The following is a 16,954-nucleotide window of genomic DNA, read 5'->3' on the forward strand; positions in this document are numbered from 1 at the left end:
TGAGGCCATTTCTGTTTGGGTTTATGTATCTTCTGTCATTGAAACTTTGTAGCCTTGAGTGGAGGCCTAGGCCAGCAAGGGCAGATGGAAAGCTTGGCTTCCTCCATTGCCGGGGAAACCCAAGCCTCCCTCCTGCTCTCTGTGGCCATAGCCATCTTGGTTGGGTTTATTTGCATATTCGCTCCTGATTGGCTTGTGGGCGTGGCTTGTGGGTGTAGCAGACTGATGGTTAATTTGCATAGTACTCTTTTATTAGATAGGATTTGGACCTAAAGTCCCATATTAGCTGGTCCTGGGGTTTTCTTTCAATGTTGCATCTTTGTCAGGTTCTGCAAAGAGGTATTATGTTAGTTTCAGAAAATAAACAAGGTAGGTTTCCATAGATTTCTATGCTCTGGAAAAGCTTCCATATTATAGGAAGTTGTTGCTCTTTCAAAGTCTCAAAGAACTTCTCTGTAACAGTCTCTGGGACCAGGGCCTTTTTTTTTTTTTTTTTTTAAACTTGACAACTTTTCTTAATCTTTTTCAGAGTTATTAGAATATTTAATTTTTCTGCTTGAATCAATTCAGATGAGTTAAAATTTCCCACCTCACGGAAAGTTTCAAATTTCCTAACACAGGATTGTCAATGGAATGCAACATATTAAAATCTTCCTTAGATCCTAGTTTTATGGCACCTTCTTTGCTTCTAATTATTTTTGTGTTTTTCCCTTTGATTTTATTTACAAGTTTAGCCATATTGATTTCTCCTCCCTCTCTAATACATTTATATTTTTACATTTTTATTGTGTACTTAATCTCTGAAACAATGTATGCCTGCTGATTGGCATCAAAGCCCAGCTTTGCAATATTCTACAAGTTAAGGTATGTGTTTTGCATTTCCATTATTTTTCAAATAGACTTTAGTGAAAGTTTCTATTTCTGCTTTGACCCAATAGATAACTAAGTAACTGACTTTTTTTGAGAGACAGAAGAACAGAAAGAGGGAGAGAGAATCATTGATGTGAGAGAGAAACATCGAACCAGTACAGGCCCAGCGGAGGGATCAAATCCGCAACCAGTTATGTGCCCTGACCAGGAATTGAATCTGTGACCCTTCTGTGCATGGGACGATGCTCCAACCAACTGAGCCACACCAACCAGAGCTAAATAGTTGACTTTTAATTACCAGGAAGTAGACATTCCTGTTCAAACTTTTAGTCAACTTTTAGTTTTTTGTGACTGCACTGTGGTCACAAGATGTGTGGTCAGGAAACAAACCCTACTTTAGGTTTACTCACTATAATTTTCATTGTGGTCTTTTTGTATGAAAAGACCAATGGTTTCCTCAGATGGAAACCAAGGATATATTCATCTTAGCAAGATTCAAACATTTCTGTATAGTCACAAGTGGGCCCTGAAAATAGTGCCAAGATGCTGAGGCCTCATGAATAATTGAGGAATTGATATCTCAGCAACTGATCTCGTCAAAGCGGCAAAATATGTATATGCCCAAAAGACCACAAATTGGTCATGAAAGACCTCCATGATCAAACATCAACTGGTCCTCCCACTCCCTACATACACAGCATTTTATTACCCACAGGCTCACACTGGGCCTGGTTCTCAGGGTGATTCTGCCCACTGTCCCAGGACCAGGGGGACACTGGCCCATCTGAAGGCAATTTTGGTTATCACTATTTGGGGGACGGGTTGTGCTACTGGCATTAGTGAATGGAGACCAGGGCAGTCCCTACAACTGAGAACAATCTGGCCCCAAATGCCAACAGAGCTGCGATCCAGAAACCCTGGTCTGGCCCAAGGCCTCAAAGTTCTAGACCTTTCTTTTCTGTAAGATTATATTCCAAGTTGCCACTAGAGGGAAGATTGGGGCCACACAGATGCCTTAACATAAATGAATAAATAAATAAATAAATAAATAAACAAACAAACAAACAAACAAACAAACAAACAAACGCACACTCTGCTTAAAGAATAAAATCACCAGGTGAGTGAACAAAGTGGGTGAAGTGGATCAAAAGGTACAAACTTCCAGTTATAAAATAAATACTGCCTGGGGTGTAAAGGTACAAAATGGTGACCATAGTTAATAAAGCTGAATTGCATATTTGGAAGTTAGGAGAGTAGATCTTAAAAGTTCTCACCAGCCCTAGCTGGTTTGGCTCAGTGGCTAGAGCGTCGGCCTGTGGACTGAAGGGTCCCAGGTTCGATTCCAGCCAAGGGCACATGCCTGGGTTGCAGGCTCGATCCTCAGTACAGGGTGGGCAGAAGGCAGCCAATCAATGATTCTCTCTCATCATTGATGTTTCTATCTCTTTCTCCCTTCCTCTCTAAAATCAATAAAATATATTTAAAAAAAAGTTCTCATCATAAGAACTTTTGTGACTGTGAACTTTTTGTGACTAAAGAAATGTATGACTATGTCAGATGTTCAATAGACGTATTGTGATTACCATTTTGCAATAGATATAAATAGCAAATCATTATGTTGTACACCTGAACTAATAGAATGTTGTATGTCAGTTATATCTCAATAAAATAAAATTAAAAATCCCACCGCATGGCCCCACCCTGCCTTCTCCAGTCTTGCCTCCTATTCCTTCCAAGAGCCCTTAATTCGTCCCACCAGCTTGCCTTCCCTTCCTGTTCCGTCTGCCCACCCTCACCTCCAGGACAACACTGCATCTAAAAGAACAAAGGAAGTTCATTCAAAGGGAAGTGTGCCTTCCTGTCTTCAGTGGAATTCAGTGACATGGCACACCTGGTTTGCACCTATCGTCTCACACCTGTCACCCCTAATAACAATGTTCTGTTTCCAGCCCTCGCTGGTTTGGCTCGGGGGATAAAGCCTCAGCCCGTGGACTGAAGGGTCCCGGATTTGATTCCCATTAAGAGCACATACCTCGGTTGTAGGCTCAATCCCTAGCCTTGGTTGGGGCTCACATGGGAGGCAACCAATCGATGTCTCTCTCACATCGATGTTTCTCTCTCTCAGTCTCTCCCCTTCCCTTCCACTCTCTCTAAAAATCAGTGGGAAAATATCCTTGGGTGAGGATTTAAGAAGTAATAAAAAAATGTTCTGTTTCCAGGTCAGTCCTCCCCGCTACCTGCCACACATGGTTTAGACTCTGGACACCAGGCTCTGCTCTGCATACACAGAGGATAAATGTTCAGTGAGTGGATGCGGGGGAAACATGTGGCATCTGGGAGGTGCCCAGAAAGAACCCCCCTGATCCTAAGTTTTAGTAAGTGTGTTAGTAACGATTTCCCCCCACATTCTTGCCCAGATCCCACTTCAGGGTGAAGGCGTTTAAGGTGTGAACAGGTGAAGTGCCCAGTCTTGGCAGAGTGGCCCTTCGCATGCATCAAGCCACAGAAGCCCCGGGGTCGTGGGGGCGGCACAGCACGCTCTCTGCTCTGCCTACTCCACGGGCCCGGCGCTGAGCGGCCGCCAGGGGCCACCTGGACGTCCCACGGGTGAGTCGTACCTACTGTCCTCAGCACCAGGGCCTGAAGAGATTTTTCTGTGAAAACAAAACCAACCACTTTGAGTACAGATAGAACTTCTTTGGACAGACCTCTTGCTTCTAACACCCTGGAAGCCACATTCTGTCCGAGTAGCCCCCTGGGCCACTTTCCCATCACCTGAACCACATCTTCCCCCGCAGACGTGGAGCACTCAGAACGAGGGGGAAAAATCAGAGAAAAAACCCCCGGGCCCTGGCCTTCTGAGGTTCCCCTGGGCTGCCATTTCCCCGAGTCTGGCAGTGTTTTGTTTTCAGTGGGCAGGACAGCAGCTGCCTCAATGCCTGTGTGCCATTTAGAGCTCCTTTGGACTCAGGGTCATGGGAGGAAAATGCAAGAAAACAAAAAGGAAGAAGTGTCACGTGCTGATGGGTCTGAGGAAACATCTAGCCTACTAGATGAGGAGTGATGGTGGGGGTTCAAAGAGACACATTTTAGAAGCTTGTTTTATCCCAAGGTAAGCCTTTTGGGGTGTCGACCCACTTTGGAAATGGCCAATGTTATCAGACATTCTGGGCAGCTGGCTGCTGAAGTCTTTCAGGGTGAAGAGGCGAGGTCAAGGGTAAAAAGGCAGGAGGCGCATCGTACATTTGCTGGGGGAACTTGGGGAAAGTCCTCGTCGGCTCAGAAACACAGGCTTTGGACCCATTTTGGGGAGGGGCACCTGCTTCAGTGGGTGACTGTGAAGACTAATGAACTAATAGGATGCAGACGGCGCTACAGGCCGCAAGGGGGAGAGGCGGGGATGCTGCCTCTCCACACCGCACAGGATGGCCCCACCACAAAGAATGATCTGGTTCAAATGTCGATAGTGCCAAGATGGAGACTCCCTGTATGACTCAGGCCATCTCAGAACCCTAAAAGATGGGAACTTACTATCTCCATTCCAAAGATGAGTGAACTGAGGTACTGAGAGAGGTCTGCTTGTAGAGAAGTAAAGATGAATGAAAAGCCTACATCTCCCTCTCGGTAGATCAAATGCGTATCAGCAAGTCTCTCGCATACTAACGGAAAATACTACATATTTAAATAGAAGTCTCCGGGTCTGAAGATGCTGTGCAAAGTCCCAGAAGGATAAGAAGCTGACGGAGAACTTAAAAAGAGAGAATGCTCTGAGCTTGAGATTTGGTGATATACCAGGCCTGGCTGGCAGGTATTTCTCAGGATTGGCATCAGTAACCTTACAAAGTTTGTCTCAGAACTCGGATGGGTGTGGGCGGCTGGATAAAGAGCTCTGGAGATGTTGGAAGGCAGGGAATGGGCTTTTTAAACTCCCCACCCTCCCCACCCCTTTGATGAATATTTGCTCTTCTTAGTAAGTTCCTGTTGAAATCACAAGGTCTCTTCCTCCACCCGGGGGAAGAGGCTCAGTGTGGACTCTGTGCATTCTTGGGGTCCCCACCTCATCTTATCCCCTAGGTCACGACCCCTAACCCCGAGCCAGTGAAGCCCCTGACCTGGGGACGAAGACCACATTGTGCAGGTAATCCTCAAACGTCTTCCTGAACGAGGACTCCTCCAGTTCCTTCAGAATCTGAGAGTCAGTCTTCGGACAGGAGCAGCACTCGCCGGCAGCCTCGTCGTACTCGCTCTGGTTGTGCTTCTGGGAACCTTCCAACTCAGATGGCGGGGACCAGGTCCGGGAGGGCAGCTTCAACCCTGCAGAAAGGCAGAGCAGGTGGACTCAAATCTACACACACACACACACACACACACACACACACACACAGCAAAGAGGACCTGCTCAGAGCGGCTGGGCACACAGGACAGAGCTCAGGGCTGGGGTCTCAGTTTAAGTTCTATCGTGAAAAGTCAGACCTTTCTCGGGGGGGTCAGCCAGTGCCAGCTGAGAAGATGCATGTCAACATGTTCCAGACACTGTCTGATACCAGATCCTTATGGGACTGGATATTGTAAGATAACCAGGCTTGTCCCTGCCCCCATGAAACTTCTAGTACACAGAGGCTTCAGCGAAGGGTAGGAATACACAATAAACTAATAAATAAATCTGCCATGGCTCAGATGGCAGGGTCAAAAGAGAGGTGGCTGGGGGTGGTCTCAGAGACAGTGACTGCTGAGCAGTCCTGAATGAAGTACAGGAACGAGACATCCACATATCTTGGTGTAAAGCAGTTCAGACTGAGCACAAAGCACTTGCAAAGGCCCCAAAGTAGGAATTTCCTTGGCATGTCAAAAGACACCAAGGACACAATGTAACGCAAAGATGAGGTACAGAGAATGGTGGGAGGTAGGATTAGAAAAGAACAGGGGAGCCAAGTCACCACTGAATGAATGAATGAATCAATCAATCAATCAACTGCATAACTAGACAGACCAGAGGGCAGAGCAGAGTTCTACCAGGAATTCTGAGGGGTGTGGCTTAGAGACCCAATGATTTACACTAAGCCCGTGGTCGGCAAACTGCAGCTCACGAGCCACATGCAGCTCTTTGGCCCCTTGAGTGTGCCTCTTCCACAAAATACCACGGCCTGGGCGAGTCTATTTTGAAGTGGCGTTAGAAGAAGTTTAAGTTTAAAAAATTTGGCTCTCAAAAGAAATTTCAATTGTTGTACTGTAGATATTTGGCTCTGTTGGCTAATGAGTTTGCCGACCACTGGACTAAGCCATCAAATTGTACAGCACAAATAAAAGACTCTACAGCTCATTCAGGATCCAGGAGTGGGCTGGAGCAGTGGCTCTCACCAGGGGTGATGCTGCACAACTGGACACTGGGCAAGGTCAGGAGCCATTTCTGGTTGTCAGGGCTGGTGGTGGTGGTCGTCGGGGCGGGGGGGGGGGGAGGGGGAGGACTCCTGGCATCTAGAGGGCAGAGGGCAGGGACGTCCTAGAAAGCACAGGACAGCCTCATCCTAGAGAATTAACCGGCCCTAAAAGTCAATACTGCTTAAGTAGAGAAACCCTGGACTAAAGACATGAGGAAAGATTGGAAAGAAAAGTTTAAAATAAGCTTAGAAAAGGGAATGAAAAAAACAAAACAACCTCTCATCGGAGCAGTCTTAATAATACAAAGCTGTTTTCTGTGTCTTGACCCCTGAGGTCCAATCGCACAGCCGCACTCTGGTACGACCTCGAGAATGCACACTACTCCTTGTGGGCAAAATTCAGGACAGCCCCTTCGAGTCCCCTTTCCTGCCACCAGCCTTCCCTGCTGCGAGTGTCCACTGAGCGAAGGAAGCTCTATCCCTCCTCCCCGCTTCAATGCATCCTGTAGACAACAAGCTCTAAGTACCTTTCTGTGAACGGTGAGTGTCTACTCGGAAGCCCAAGTACTCACACAGCTTTAAAACCTGCAGGGGACTCTTAAAAATGCTTCTTATGTTTATTAATAGACATGGAACAACATGGCTAGGTAACTGTTAGAGGGCTAGTCATGGCACTATGGGCAGAAAAGAACTGGATTTCCTTAGTGATGGGGGTGGGGGGTGGGTTCCTGACAATTTTCTGGAGGGGAAGGGACTTTTGATCAGGTGCAGGCCGACACCTGTTCCCTTTCCAGCATGCACACATGACACGTGGCATCCCATGGTTTCCTGTGACTGTAAAGCATAATGACACACCTAGGACAGTCCGATGCATAGAGACTGAGAGTAGAGTGTAGGAGCCAGGGGCTGGGGGAGGGACCTGAGGAGTTCGTGTTTAATGGAGACAGTGTCAGTTTGGGAAGGTGAGACAGTTCTGGAGATGGAGGGTGGTGACAGCTGCCCAACAGTGTGAATGCAGTTAATGCCACTGAACTGACACTTAACATGGTTAAGAGAGTACATTTTATGTTATGTGTATTTTACCACAATAAAAAGCCACATAGTTGGTAAGACTGCACTGTATAATTTAAATATGCTAAGAGGGAGAAACCAAGATGGCGGCATAGGTAAACACCTAAACTGCTGCCTCGCACAACAATATCAAAACTACAACTAAAAGACAAAACGGACACCATCCAGAACCACAGGAAAGCTGGCTGAGTGGAAATTCTACAACTAGCAGAAAAGAGGAAAGCACATTGAGACTCAGAGGAACTGCAAAAGGCTGAGGTATGAAGATGTGCACATGGAGAGGACGGGCAGCTGAGTGCATGGGCGGCTGAGTGCGCGGCTGGCTTTCTAAAGCGGGAGGGAGAAGGAAGCTCCCGACTGCACTGAACTTCAGTCCCAGGCAAGACTCTGGGAAACTAGACTCATTGGGGGGAATCTGGACTGTCAGGAAAAGAGAAAGCACACTGAGACTCAGGGGAGCTGCGGAAGGCAGAGGTCTGGAAGCGCGCGCATGCAGAGAGGACTAACTGCTGAGTGCACGGGAGGCTGAGTGCGCGGCTGGCTTTCTAAAGCGGGAGGGAGATGGAAGCTCCCGATTGCACTGAACTCCAGTTCCGGGCAAGTTTCTGGGAACCCAGACTCATTCGGGGAGAAACTGGACTGTCTGGCAGCGGGCGAAACTCGAGGGCGGCTTTCTCTCAAAGGTGCCTGCAGCGATTACTGAGGGACACTGAGACCCAGGGGCCTCATAGGGCAGGGCTGATGGGAAGCCAAGGCTGTCTGCTTTGCCCTGAAACTCCGTCCCATCTAAGCTGAGCATAGAGGCTTTTGCAATTTTGCCAGTCTTATAAGAGTGTCTCCAGCACAGAAGTTCTCCCAGCGTAGACACAGCTGATCCTCACAGCCAATTGGCCTGGAGGTCAATTCCTCCCAATGATACCAACAACAGTCAAGACTTAACTACAACAAGGCTGTGCACACAGTCCACAAAGGGGTGCACTAAGAGTGTCCACCTCAGGTAATTGGGGAGGCCGAGCCACTGGGCCCTATAGGACACCTACCACACAAAGCTACTCTACCAACTCAGGGAAGCAGCAAAAATATGGAGACAAAGAAACAGATCACAAATGAAAGAAATGGAGGAAAGCAAACGACTGGATATAGAGTTCAAAACCATGGTTATAAGGTTTTTCAAGAATTTCCGAGAAAAGGCTGATAAATTTAGTGAGACCCTCGAGGATATGAAAAAGGACCAACTAGAAATTAAACATACACTGACTGAAATAAAAAATATTATACAGAGACCTAACAGCAGACTAGAGGACCGCAAGAATCAAGTCAAAGATTTGAAATACAAAGAAGCAAAAAACACTCTGCCGGAAAAACAAAAAGAAAAAAGAATCCAAAAATTTGGAGATAGTGTAAGGAGCCTTTGGGACAACCTCAAGCGTACCAACATCAGAATTATGGGGGTGCCAGAAGAGAGAGAGGAAGATACTGAAAACCTATTAGAAGAAATAATGACTAAAAACTTCCCCCACTTGGTGAAAGAAATAGACTTACAAGTCCAGGAAGCGCACAGAACCCCATACAAGAGGAATCCAAAGAGGACGACACCAAGACATATCATAATTAAAATGCCAAGAGCAAAAGACAAAGAGAGAATATTAAAAGCAGCAAGAGAAAAACAGTTAGTTACCTACAAGGGAGCACCCATACGACTGTCAGCTGATTTCTCAACAGAAACTATGCAGGCCAGACGGGAGTGGCAAGAAATATTCAAAGTGATGAACAGCAAGAACCTACAACCAAGATTACTCTACTCAGCAAAGCTATCATTCAGAATTGAAGGTCAGATAAAGAGCTTCACAGATAAGAAAAAGCTAAAGGAGTTCATCAACACCAAACCAGTATTATATGAAATGCAGAAAGGTTTTCTTTAAGAGGAAGAAGAAGAAAAAGGTAAAGATAAAAATTATGAACAAATACATGTCTATCAACAAGTGAATCTAAAAATCGAGTGAATAAAAAATCTGAAGAACAGAATAAACTGGTGAATATAATAGAATCAGGGGCATAGAAAGGGAGTGGACTGACAATTCTCAGGGGGGAAGGGGTGTGGGGGGTGTGGGAAGAGACTGGACAAAAATTGTACACCTATGGATGAGGACAGTGTGGGGGAGGTCAGGACAGAGGTTGGGGTGGGAACCGGGTGGAGGGGAGCTATGGGGGGAAAAAAGAGGAACGCCTATAATAATCTGAACAATAAAGATTTATTAAAATAAATAAATAAATAAATAAGCTAATAGAGTTAATGTATGTTCTAAATGTTCTCACCAAAAAGGAAAAATATCACTGTATGAGGTGATGGATGTTAACTAAGCAGATGGAAGGAGTCCTTTCACAATGTGATATATATATATCAAATCAACACAACATACACTTTAAATATCATACAATTTAATTGTCAATTATACCTCCAAAAGCTAAAAAAAATCCCACTATTGGTACTAATAGGAAGCTACTACTGGTTATGGTTAGTATATCCTATATAATAAAAGCGTAATATGCAAATTGACTGAACCTTGGAACGACCAGTAGGCGGGGGGTGGGGCCGGTGGGGGGCAGGGCCGGCGAGCAGGCAGCGCCAGGCCAGCCAAGGCATGTGCCAGTGGGCAGAGGGAGGGGACGGCGTTCGTGGGGCAGTGGTGATCAGTGGTGGAGGAGCCATGGGGCAATGCGCGGGGGCGGGGGGGTGACCAACAGCATTCTAGAGGTCTGAGAACTTCTATTACATAAGTTCTATCTGTACTAGAGGGTGATGGGGGGGGGGGGGGCGATGGCAAGCAGCTGGCGCTATCCCTTGATCGGCCCACCCAGTCGCCTCCCGCAGAGGGAGGCCAGGAGCGGGCCTAAGCCATTGGTCGCACATCCCCTGAGGGCTCCTGGACTGCAAGAGGGCACAGGCCGGGCTGAGTGACCCCCACCCCCAAGTGCATGAATTTTCATGCACGGGGCCTCTAGTTTATTTTATTGTGTTAGTAAGTTTATATATTTTTGCTTGCATTGGGTTTTTAAAATTATGGTAAAACACACATAACATGAAACTTACCATCTTAATCATTTTTAAGAGTAGAGTTCAGGGGCGTTAAGTACATTCACATTATCATGTAATCATCACCACCCTCCATCTCCAGAACTTTCTCACCTTCCCCAACTGAAACTGTTTCCATTAAATACGAAGCCCCTCCCCTGCGGCTCCCCAGGCCCCTGGCTCCTGCACCTCCTCTGTCTCTATGGATCTGACTCCTCAAGGGACCTCCTAGGAGTGGAACTGTACACTATCTGTCCTTAGAAAGGTCCTTTTAATTATATAAACTCTGGGATCATTAGAAATCAAACCCCGTATAAATAGTCACATTGTAATGATATATTTAGACTTCCAGAATGAAAAGTAAAATAAATTAAATAATTAAAGTTGTTGCTCTTTTGAAAAAAAAAAAGAGAGCCTTGACTGCCCTGCTGCCAGGTTCAGCTGCCCGAATGCAGGGCCAACAGCTCGAGCTGAGCCCACGGCTTCTTGCTCTCGAGTTATATAAAGCAGTCGAGGAGATAAATAACGTTTGCAACCCTTGGCTCAGGCAGGGAATGAGGTCACAGGCATACATATAGCCCATGACCCTACCACTGGGACAGCTCCCGGAGATCATCTGGCCTTTTGCCCCTTCTCCTGAAAAGAAGGCAGCTGGTGGCAAGCTCAGTGATGGGCCCACAGCCCCATAGCAGGTCGGAGGTCCAGTGAAGTGCCTACCAAGAGCTCCTGGCCTCAGCTACGCCTCACCAGCAGCCCAAGGTCAAAGGCTGAGGATATCACTATCCCTCCAAAATCTAAAGAAAAATAAATACAAACAAAAACCAATTAAAGAAAAACATGACCGGTTTCTCTGGTCTGATAGGGTCTTTTAAAACCCATTTTAAAAATAACCTTAAACTAATTTATACAAACTGGTTTGAGGCTTCAAATATTTTTTTCTGTAGGTAGATGGAAGCCCATTACATAAATAAGATTAAAAACTGAAAAAAAAAATCATCAGTATAAATGTCTAACAGAAAGTACAGGAGGAAATAGATCGTTGCTCCTGCTATCTTAAACATAAGGGTCTAAAGTTAAGGGCCCAAATCTTTCCCTGACTTTGTCAACCACCTCTCAGCATGCTCAGCTGTTTGTAGTCCAGCAAGGAAGTCTCCTGTGGGTAACAGCTGCTTCCCCATTGGGACAGGGTGTGGGAAGGATGAGGAAAAGGGGAAGAAGACGGGGGGGGGAAGAGGAGAGAATTCCACAGGGAAATGGTGCCAAGACATGGGAAATATCTGGTTTCCACAGGAGACTTCAGAGTGTGTACTTATGTTGTGATGTTTAGAAATGTGTATGTGTGTTTCCGTATGAGGAACAGAGTGTGTGTGCAAGTCTGCTCTTGTGCAAACACTGGGAAATGGAAGAAGAGAGGTTATTTCCCTAGACGTGGAAGAGAGTGGATCAGATGCGTGTGAAACACACCGCTCCCCAACTCAGCCTGCACTCACCTTTGAGGCAATAATCCAACTCATACAGCTCGCTGTCTTCTGCCTGCCTCTCCCAGAAAACCAGGTAGTGTGTGATGTTTCCATTGGGGTCAGAGGGAGGCTTCCACTTCAGGATAATCTGGGATGAAGAGTTAGAAACCGAGATGGGATCCAAGGGGACGGAAGGATCTGGAAAGGTGAAAGGAAACAGGTCCGCTGTGAGGAGGGTAACCAGCTGTCGGCTGGGTGTGAGGGGACCCACAGGCTAGATGGACCATGAAGGTGTTTGCTGCAGTGCTATTTACTGTCAGAGAAAACTGGAGACATGTGGATTGCTCACCCAGGACAGGAGGTACAAAACCACAGTCCATCACTACCACCGATCATGCACATCATGTGAGCATTCATCCATCCATTTACGCAGCGAACACGAACTTCAGACAATGTCGTCATATTAAAGGCAAGATGTCTGACTCTCCCACAAATTCCTAAGTCACATAATATACTTACTGGTGGCATTTGTCTGGATATAGATGATATCGCTCTTGGCCCCATATGTGCGACGTTCATCAGAAAAGGTGACCAAGGTCTTCACAAAGATGGCATACTGAGTCCAGGGCTTGAGACCCCGCATCAGCCACCCAGGATGGTTCTGTGACTTAGGGTCATTGGACCTCAGAGGTGGGTCAATGTCCACCACTGTCCAGCTGTTGGATCCACACGCATCCTGCCCATCAAACTCTGTCACATTCCGATAAGGGCTTTCAAGGTGAAAGAGAAGACAGTTACCATTTTCAATGATCACTCTGAGGACCAGAGAGATGCAGCCAGGGGAAATTACACCCTAAAGGGTTGCATCCTCTTTACCAACAACCTTATGCACAAGGAAAAATGACACAGAAACAGCCTAAGAGAAAGGAGCCACCTCCCCTGATTTCTCAATAGTAACAATATTTAATAATAGTGATAAATTATATTTAATATTTTATTTATTTAATATTATATAACTAGAGGCCCGGTGCATAAAATTCATGCCCTGGTGGGGGGGGGGGATGGTCCCTCAGCCCAGCCTGCACCCTCTTCAATCTGGGATCCCTCTCATAATCCAGGACTGCTGGCTCCCAACTGCTGCCTGCCTGCCTGCCTGATTGCCCCTAACCACTTCTGCCTGCCAGCCTGATCACCCCCTAATCACTCCCCTGCCAGCCTGATTGATGCCTAACTGCTCCCCTGCTGGCCCGATTGCCCCCAACTACACTCTCCTGCCAGCCCGGTTGCCCTTAACTGCCCTCCCCTGCTGGCCATCTTTTTTATACATATATATTTTATTGATTTTTTACAGAGAGGAAGGGAGAAGGATAGAGAGTTAGAAACATCAATGAGAGAGAAACACCGATCAGCTGCCTCCTGCACACCTCCCACTGGGGATGTACCCGCAACCATGCCCTTGACCGGAATCAAACCTGGGACCTTTAGCCCACAGGCTGACACTCTATCCACTGGGTCAAACCAGTTAGGGCTTGTGGCAGCCATCTTGTGACCACATGGGAGTGGCCATCTTGTGTGAGGGCATGATGGTCAATTTGCATATTACATCTTTATTATATAGGATTACATGATGTACTATATTTAACTTTATTACATAGTATGTGTGATACTACATATGTAATTATAATAAATATTAAATGTTTGATAATATTTAATAAATAATTATTGTTTCCTGATAACAAATGTGATAATGATACTATCAGCAGCTACTTCATAAGATTACATAAGAGAATGTATGCAACTTCTCAGCTCACAAGATTATGCCACATAATCTTGAGAAATGAAGCTAGTGTTGATATTAACACTAACACCATTTCCACCATCTTCTTTTAAAATTTCAGCACAGTTGTATCCTCGAAATTAGGTGTTGTTTACTGCAGATAGAATTTCAGTTTGGGAAGATAGAAAATTCTTGAGATGGATGGTTGCACAACATCACAAATGTAGACAATGCCACTGAGCTGGATGCTTCAAATTAGTTTAAATGGTCAATATTATGTTATGTACTTTTCCCGCATTTCCCCCCCTCTCTTCAATCTACATATATAAAAGCCTAATATGCAAATTGTCCCCTTGGGAGTTTGACCGGGAGACCGATAGCTTACTATGACATGTGCTGATCACCAGGGGAAGGGTCTTCCTTCATCCCGCGGAATGAAGGAAGACCCTGGCCGGCAGCAGGAAGGCCCTGATCGCCGGCCAGGTCTAGGGACCCTACCCATGCACGATTTTGTGCACCGGGCCTCTAGTGGTTTTAATAAAGTTCAGATGCTTACAATTCAACAAGACCATGTAAAGACTATCCTTCATTACCCACCCCTGGTCTGTTCTCCCACCATGCCTCACTTGCCTCCTTTTTACATCTGTCACTTCTTCAAATGTGACCCCCCCCCACCTCAAGTTCTTGCAGTTGCTACTCCCCTGACCCTTCCCTCATATTCCAGTCCATCCCCACTGCCCTAGGGAAGCCCTTCCTGACCTATGTGTCAATTGTCCATGATCCTGTCCTTTGAAGCACTGTAACAATTCTCATTTTATTTTTTATTGAATTTATTGGGGTGACATTGGTTAATAAAGTTACATAGATTTCAGATGTACAGCTCTATAATACATTATCTATATATTCTACTGTGTATTGACCACCCCAAGTCAAGTCCCCTTCCATCACCATTTATTCCCAATTTACCCATTTCAACCTCTCCCCAACCCCTTTCCCTCTAGTAATCACAACACTGATGACTGTGTCTCTGAGTTTTGGGGGTTTTTCTTTTTTCTTTTTATAAGATTTTATTTTTTAAGGTATTATATATGTACATATCTTACCATTGCCCCCCCCCCCTACTTCCATACATGCCCTCACGCCCCAATGTTTTGCATCCATTGGTTACTCTTATATGCATGCATATAAGTCCTTCGGTTGATCTCTTTGGGGGTTTTGCTTAATCCCTTCAATGTTTTCATCCATTTCCCCAACCCTCTTCCCTCTGACAGCTGTCAATCTGTCCTCTGTATCTATGAGTCTATTTCTATTTTGCCTGTTAGTTTATTTCCTTCATTAGATTCCACATACAAGTGAAATCAATCATATGGTACTTGCTTTTCTCTGATGGGCTTATTTCCCTTAGCATGATATTCTCCAAGTCCATCCATGATGGACCATTCTGACAGGTCTGAGGTGTTATTTCCTTGTGGTCTTAATTTGCATTTCTCTGATGAGAATTTTTTTCATATATCTATAGGCTATCTGTGTGTCCTCTTTGGAGAGGTGTCTATTCAGGTCCTTTGCCATTCCTAATTGAATTGTTTTTTGGTGTTGAGTTCCATGAATTCTTTATAAATTTTGGATATTAACCCCTTATTAGATATATCATTAATGAATATGTTCTCCAATTCCTTGGGCTTTCTTTTCCTTTTGTTGATTTGTTTTTCTGTGATGTAGTACCTTTTGTTTATTTTTGCTTTTCTTTCCCTTATCTGAGGAAATATATCAGAAAAAAATATTGCTACAAGAACAGTCATAACTTTTAAGACCTGTGTTTTCTTCTAGGATTTTTATGGTTTTGTGACTTACATTTTTAAGTCTTTAATCCATTTTGAGTTTATTCTCATGTATGGTGTAAGAAGATGGTCTAGTTTCATTTTTTTCAAGTATCTGCCCAATTTTCCCAAAACCATTTATAGAAGACTATCTTTACCTCACCTCTTTTGCAAAATATTCACTGATCAAAAAGGCATACACTTTTATTTCTGAGCTCTCTATTCTATTCCATTGACCTAAATGTCTGTTGTTATGCCAGTACCATGATGTTTTGATTACTATAGCCTTGTAGTATAGTTTGATATAAGGTAATTTGATGCCTCCAAATTTGTTCTTCTGAAGATTGCTGTAGCTATTTGGGGTCTTTTGTGGTTCCATTTAATTTTTGGAATATTTGTTCTAGTTCTATGAAATACAACATTGGTATCTTGACAGGAATTGCTATACATTGCTTTGCAAAGTATGGACATTTTAACAATGTTTATTCTTCCTACTCCTGAGCACAGGATATGCTTCAGTTTATTTGTACCTTCTTTGATTTTTTAGTACAGTGTCTTAAAATTTTCCAAGTACAGATCTACTACATACATGGTTAAATTTATTCCTAGGTATCTTATTTTTCTTGATGCAATTGTAAATGGGATTGTTTTCTTAGCTTCCATTTCTGATAGTTCAATATTGGTATATAAAATTTTAACTCATTTCTGGATATTTTGTACCTTCTACTTTACTGAATTCATTTATCAGTTCTAGTAGTTTTTGGTGGAATATTTAGAGGTGTCCACATACAGTATCATGTCATCTGAAAATAATGAGTTTTACTTCTTGCTTTCCAATTTAGATGCCTTTTAATTTCCTCTTCTTGTCTGACTGCCATGGATAGGACTTCCAGTACTAATATCAAATAAGAGTGGTAAAAGTGGACATCATTGTCTTGTGACGTTGGCTATGGCCTTTATAATGTTGTGGTTATGTTCCATCTATTCCTACTTTGCTGAGAGTTTTCATCATAAATGGATGCTAGATTTTATAAAATGCTTTTCCTGCATCTATTGATATGATCATGTGATTTATATCTTTCCTTTTGTTTCTGTAGTTATCACATTTATTCATTTGTGCATACTGTAGCAACCTTATATATCTGAAATAAACACCACTCAAGCATGGTGTATGATCTTTTTAATGTATAGCTGGATTTGGTTTGCTAATATTTTGTTGGTGATTTTAGAATCCATGTTCATCAGGGATATTGGGCTATACTTTTATTTCTTTGTAGAGTCTTTATCTGGTTTTAAAATTAAGATACTGTTGACCTCATAAAATGAGCTTGGGAGACTTTCACTTGAATTTTTTCAAATAGTTTGAGAAGGATGGGTGTTAGTTCTTATTTGAATGTTTGGTAAAATTCTCCTGTGAAGTCATCTGAGCCAGGACTTTTGTTTGTTGGGAGGTTTTTTATTACTACTTTAATTTCATAGTTCCAATCTGTCTATTCTGATTTTCTGAT

General features: G+C 44.2%; 1 protein-coding gene across 3 annotated transcripts in view; it reads right to left on the reverse strand.

The window, feature by feature from the left end:
- The window catches only part of INSR (insulin receptor), a 167,549-nt gene that overhangs the window by 39,851 nt on the left and 110,744 nt on the right, over nucleotides 1-16,954 (reverse strand). For 2 of the 3 annotated variants that reach the window (XM_080671539.1, XM_080671538.1), the window contains exons 8-11: nucleotides 12,372-12,622; nucleotides 11,883-12,050; nucleotides 4,983-5,184; nucleotides 3,489-3,524 (exon numbers count right to left, since the gene is read on the reverse strand). In XM_080671539.1, the coding sequence (XP_080527665.1) occupies nucleotides 3,489-3,524; nucleotides 4,983-5,184; nucleotides 11,883-12,050; nucleotides 12,372-12,622 (657 nt within the window). The remainder of the gene's footprint in view (nucleotides 1-3,488; nucleotides 3,525-4,982; nucleotides 5,185-11,882; nucleotides 12,051-12,371; nucleotides 12,623-16,954) is intronic. The other variant, XM_080671540.1, reaches the window with a different exon arrangement.

Source organism: Plecotus auritus, assembly GCF_963455305.1.
Source record: "Plecotus auritus genome assembly, chromosome: 6".
NCBI classification, from domain to species: Eukaryota; Metazoa; Chordata; class Mammalia; order Chiroptera; family Vespertilionidae; genus Plecotus; species Plecotus auritus.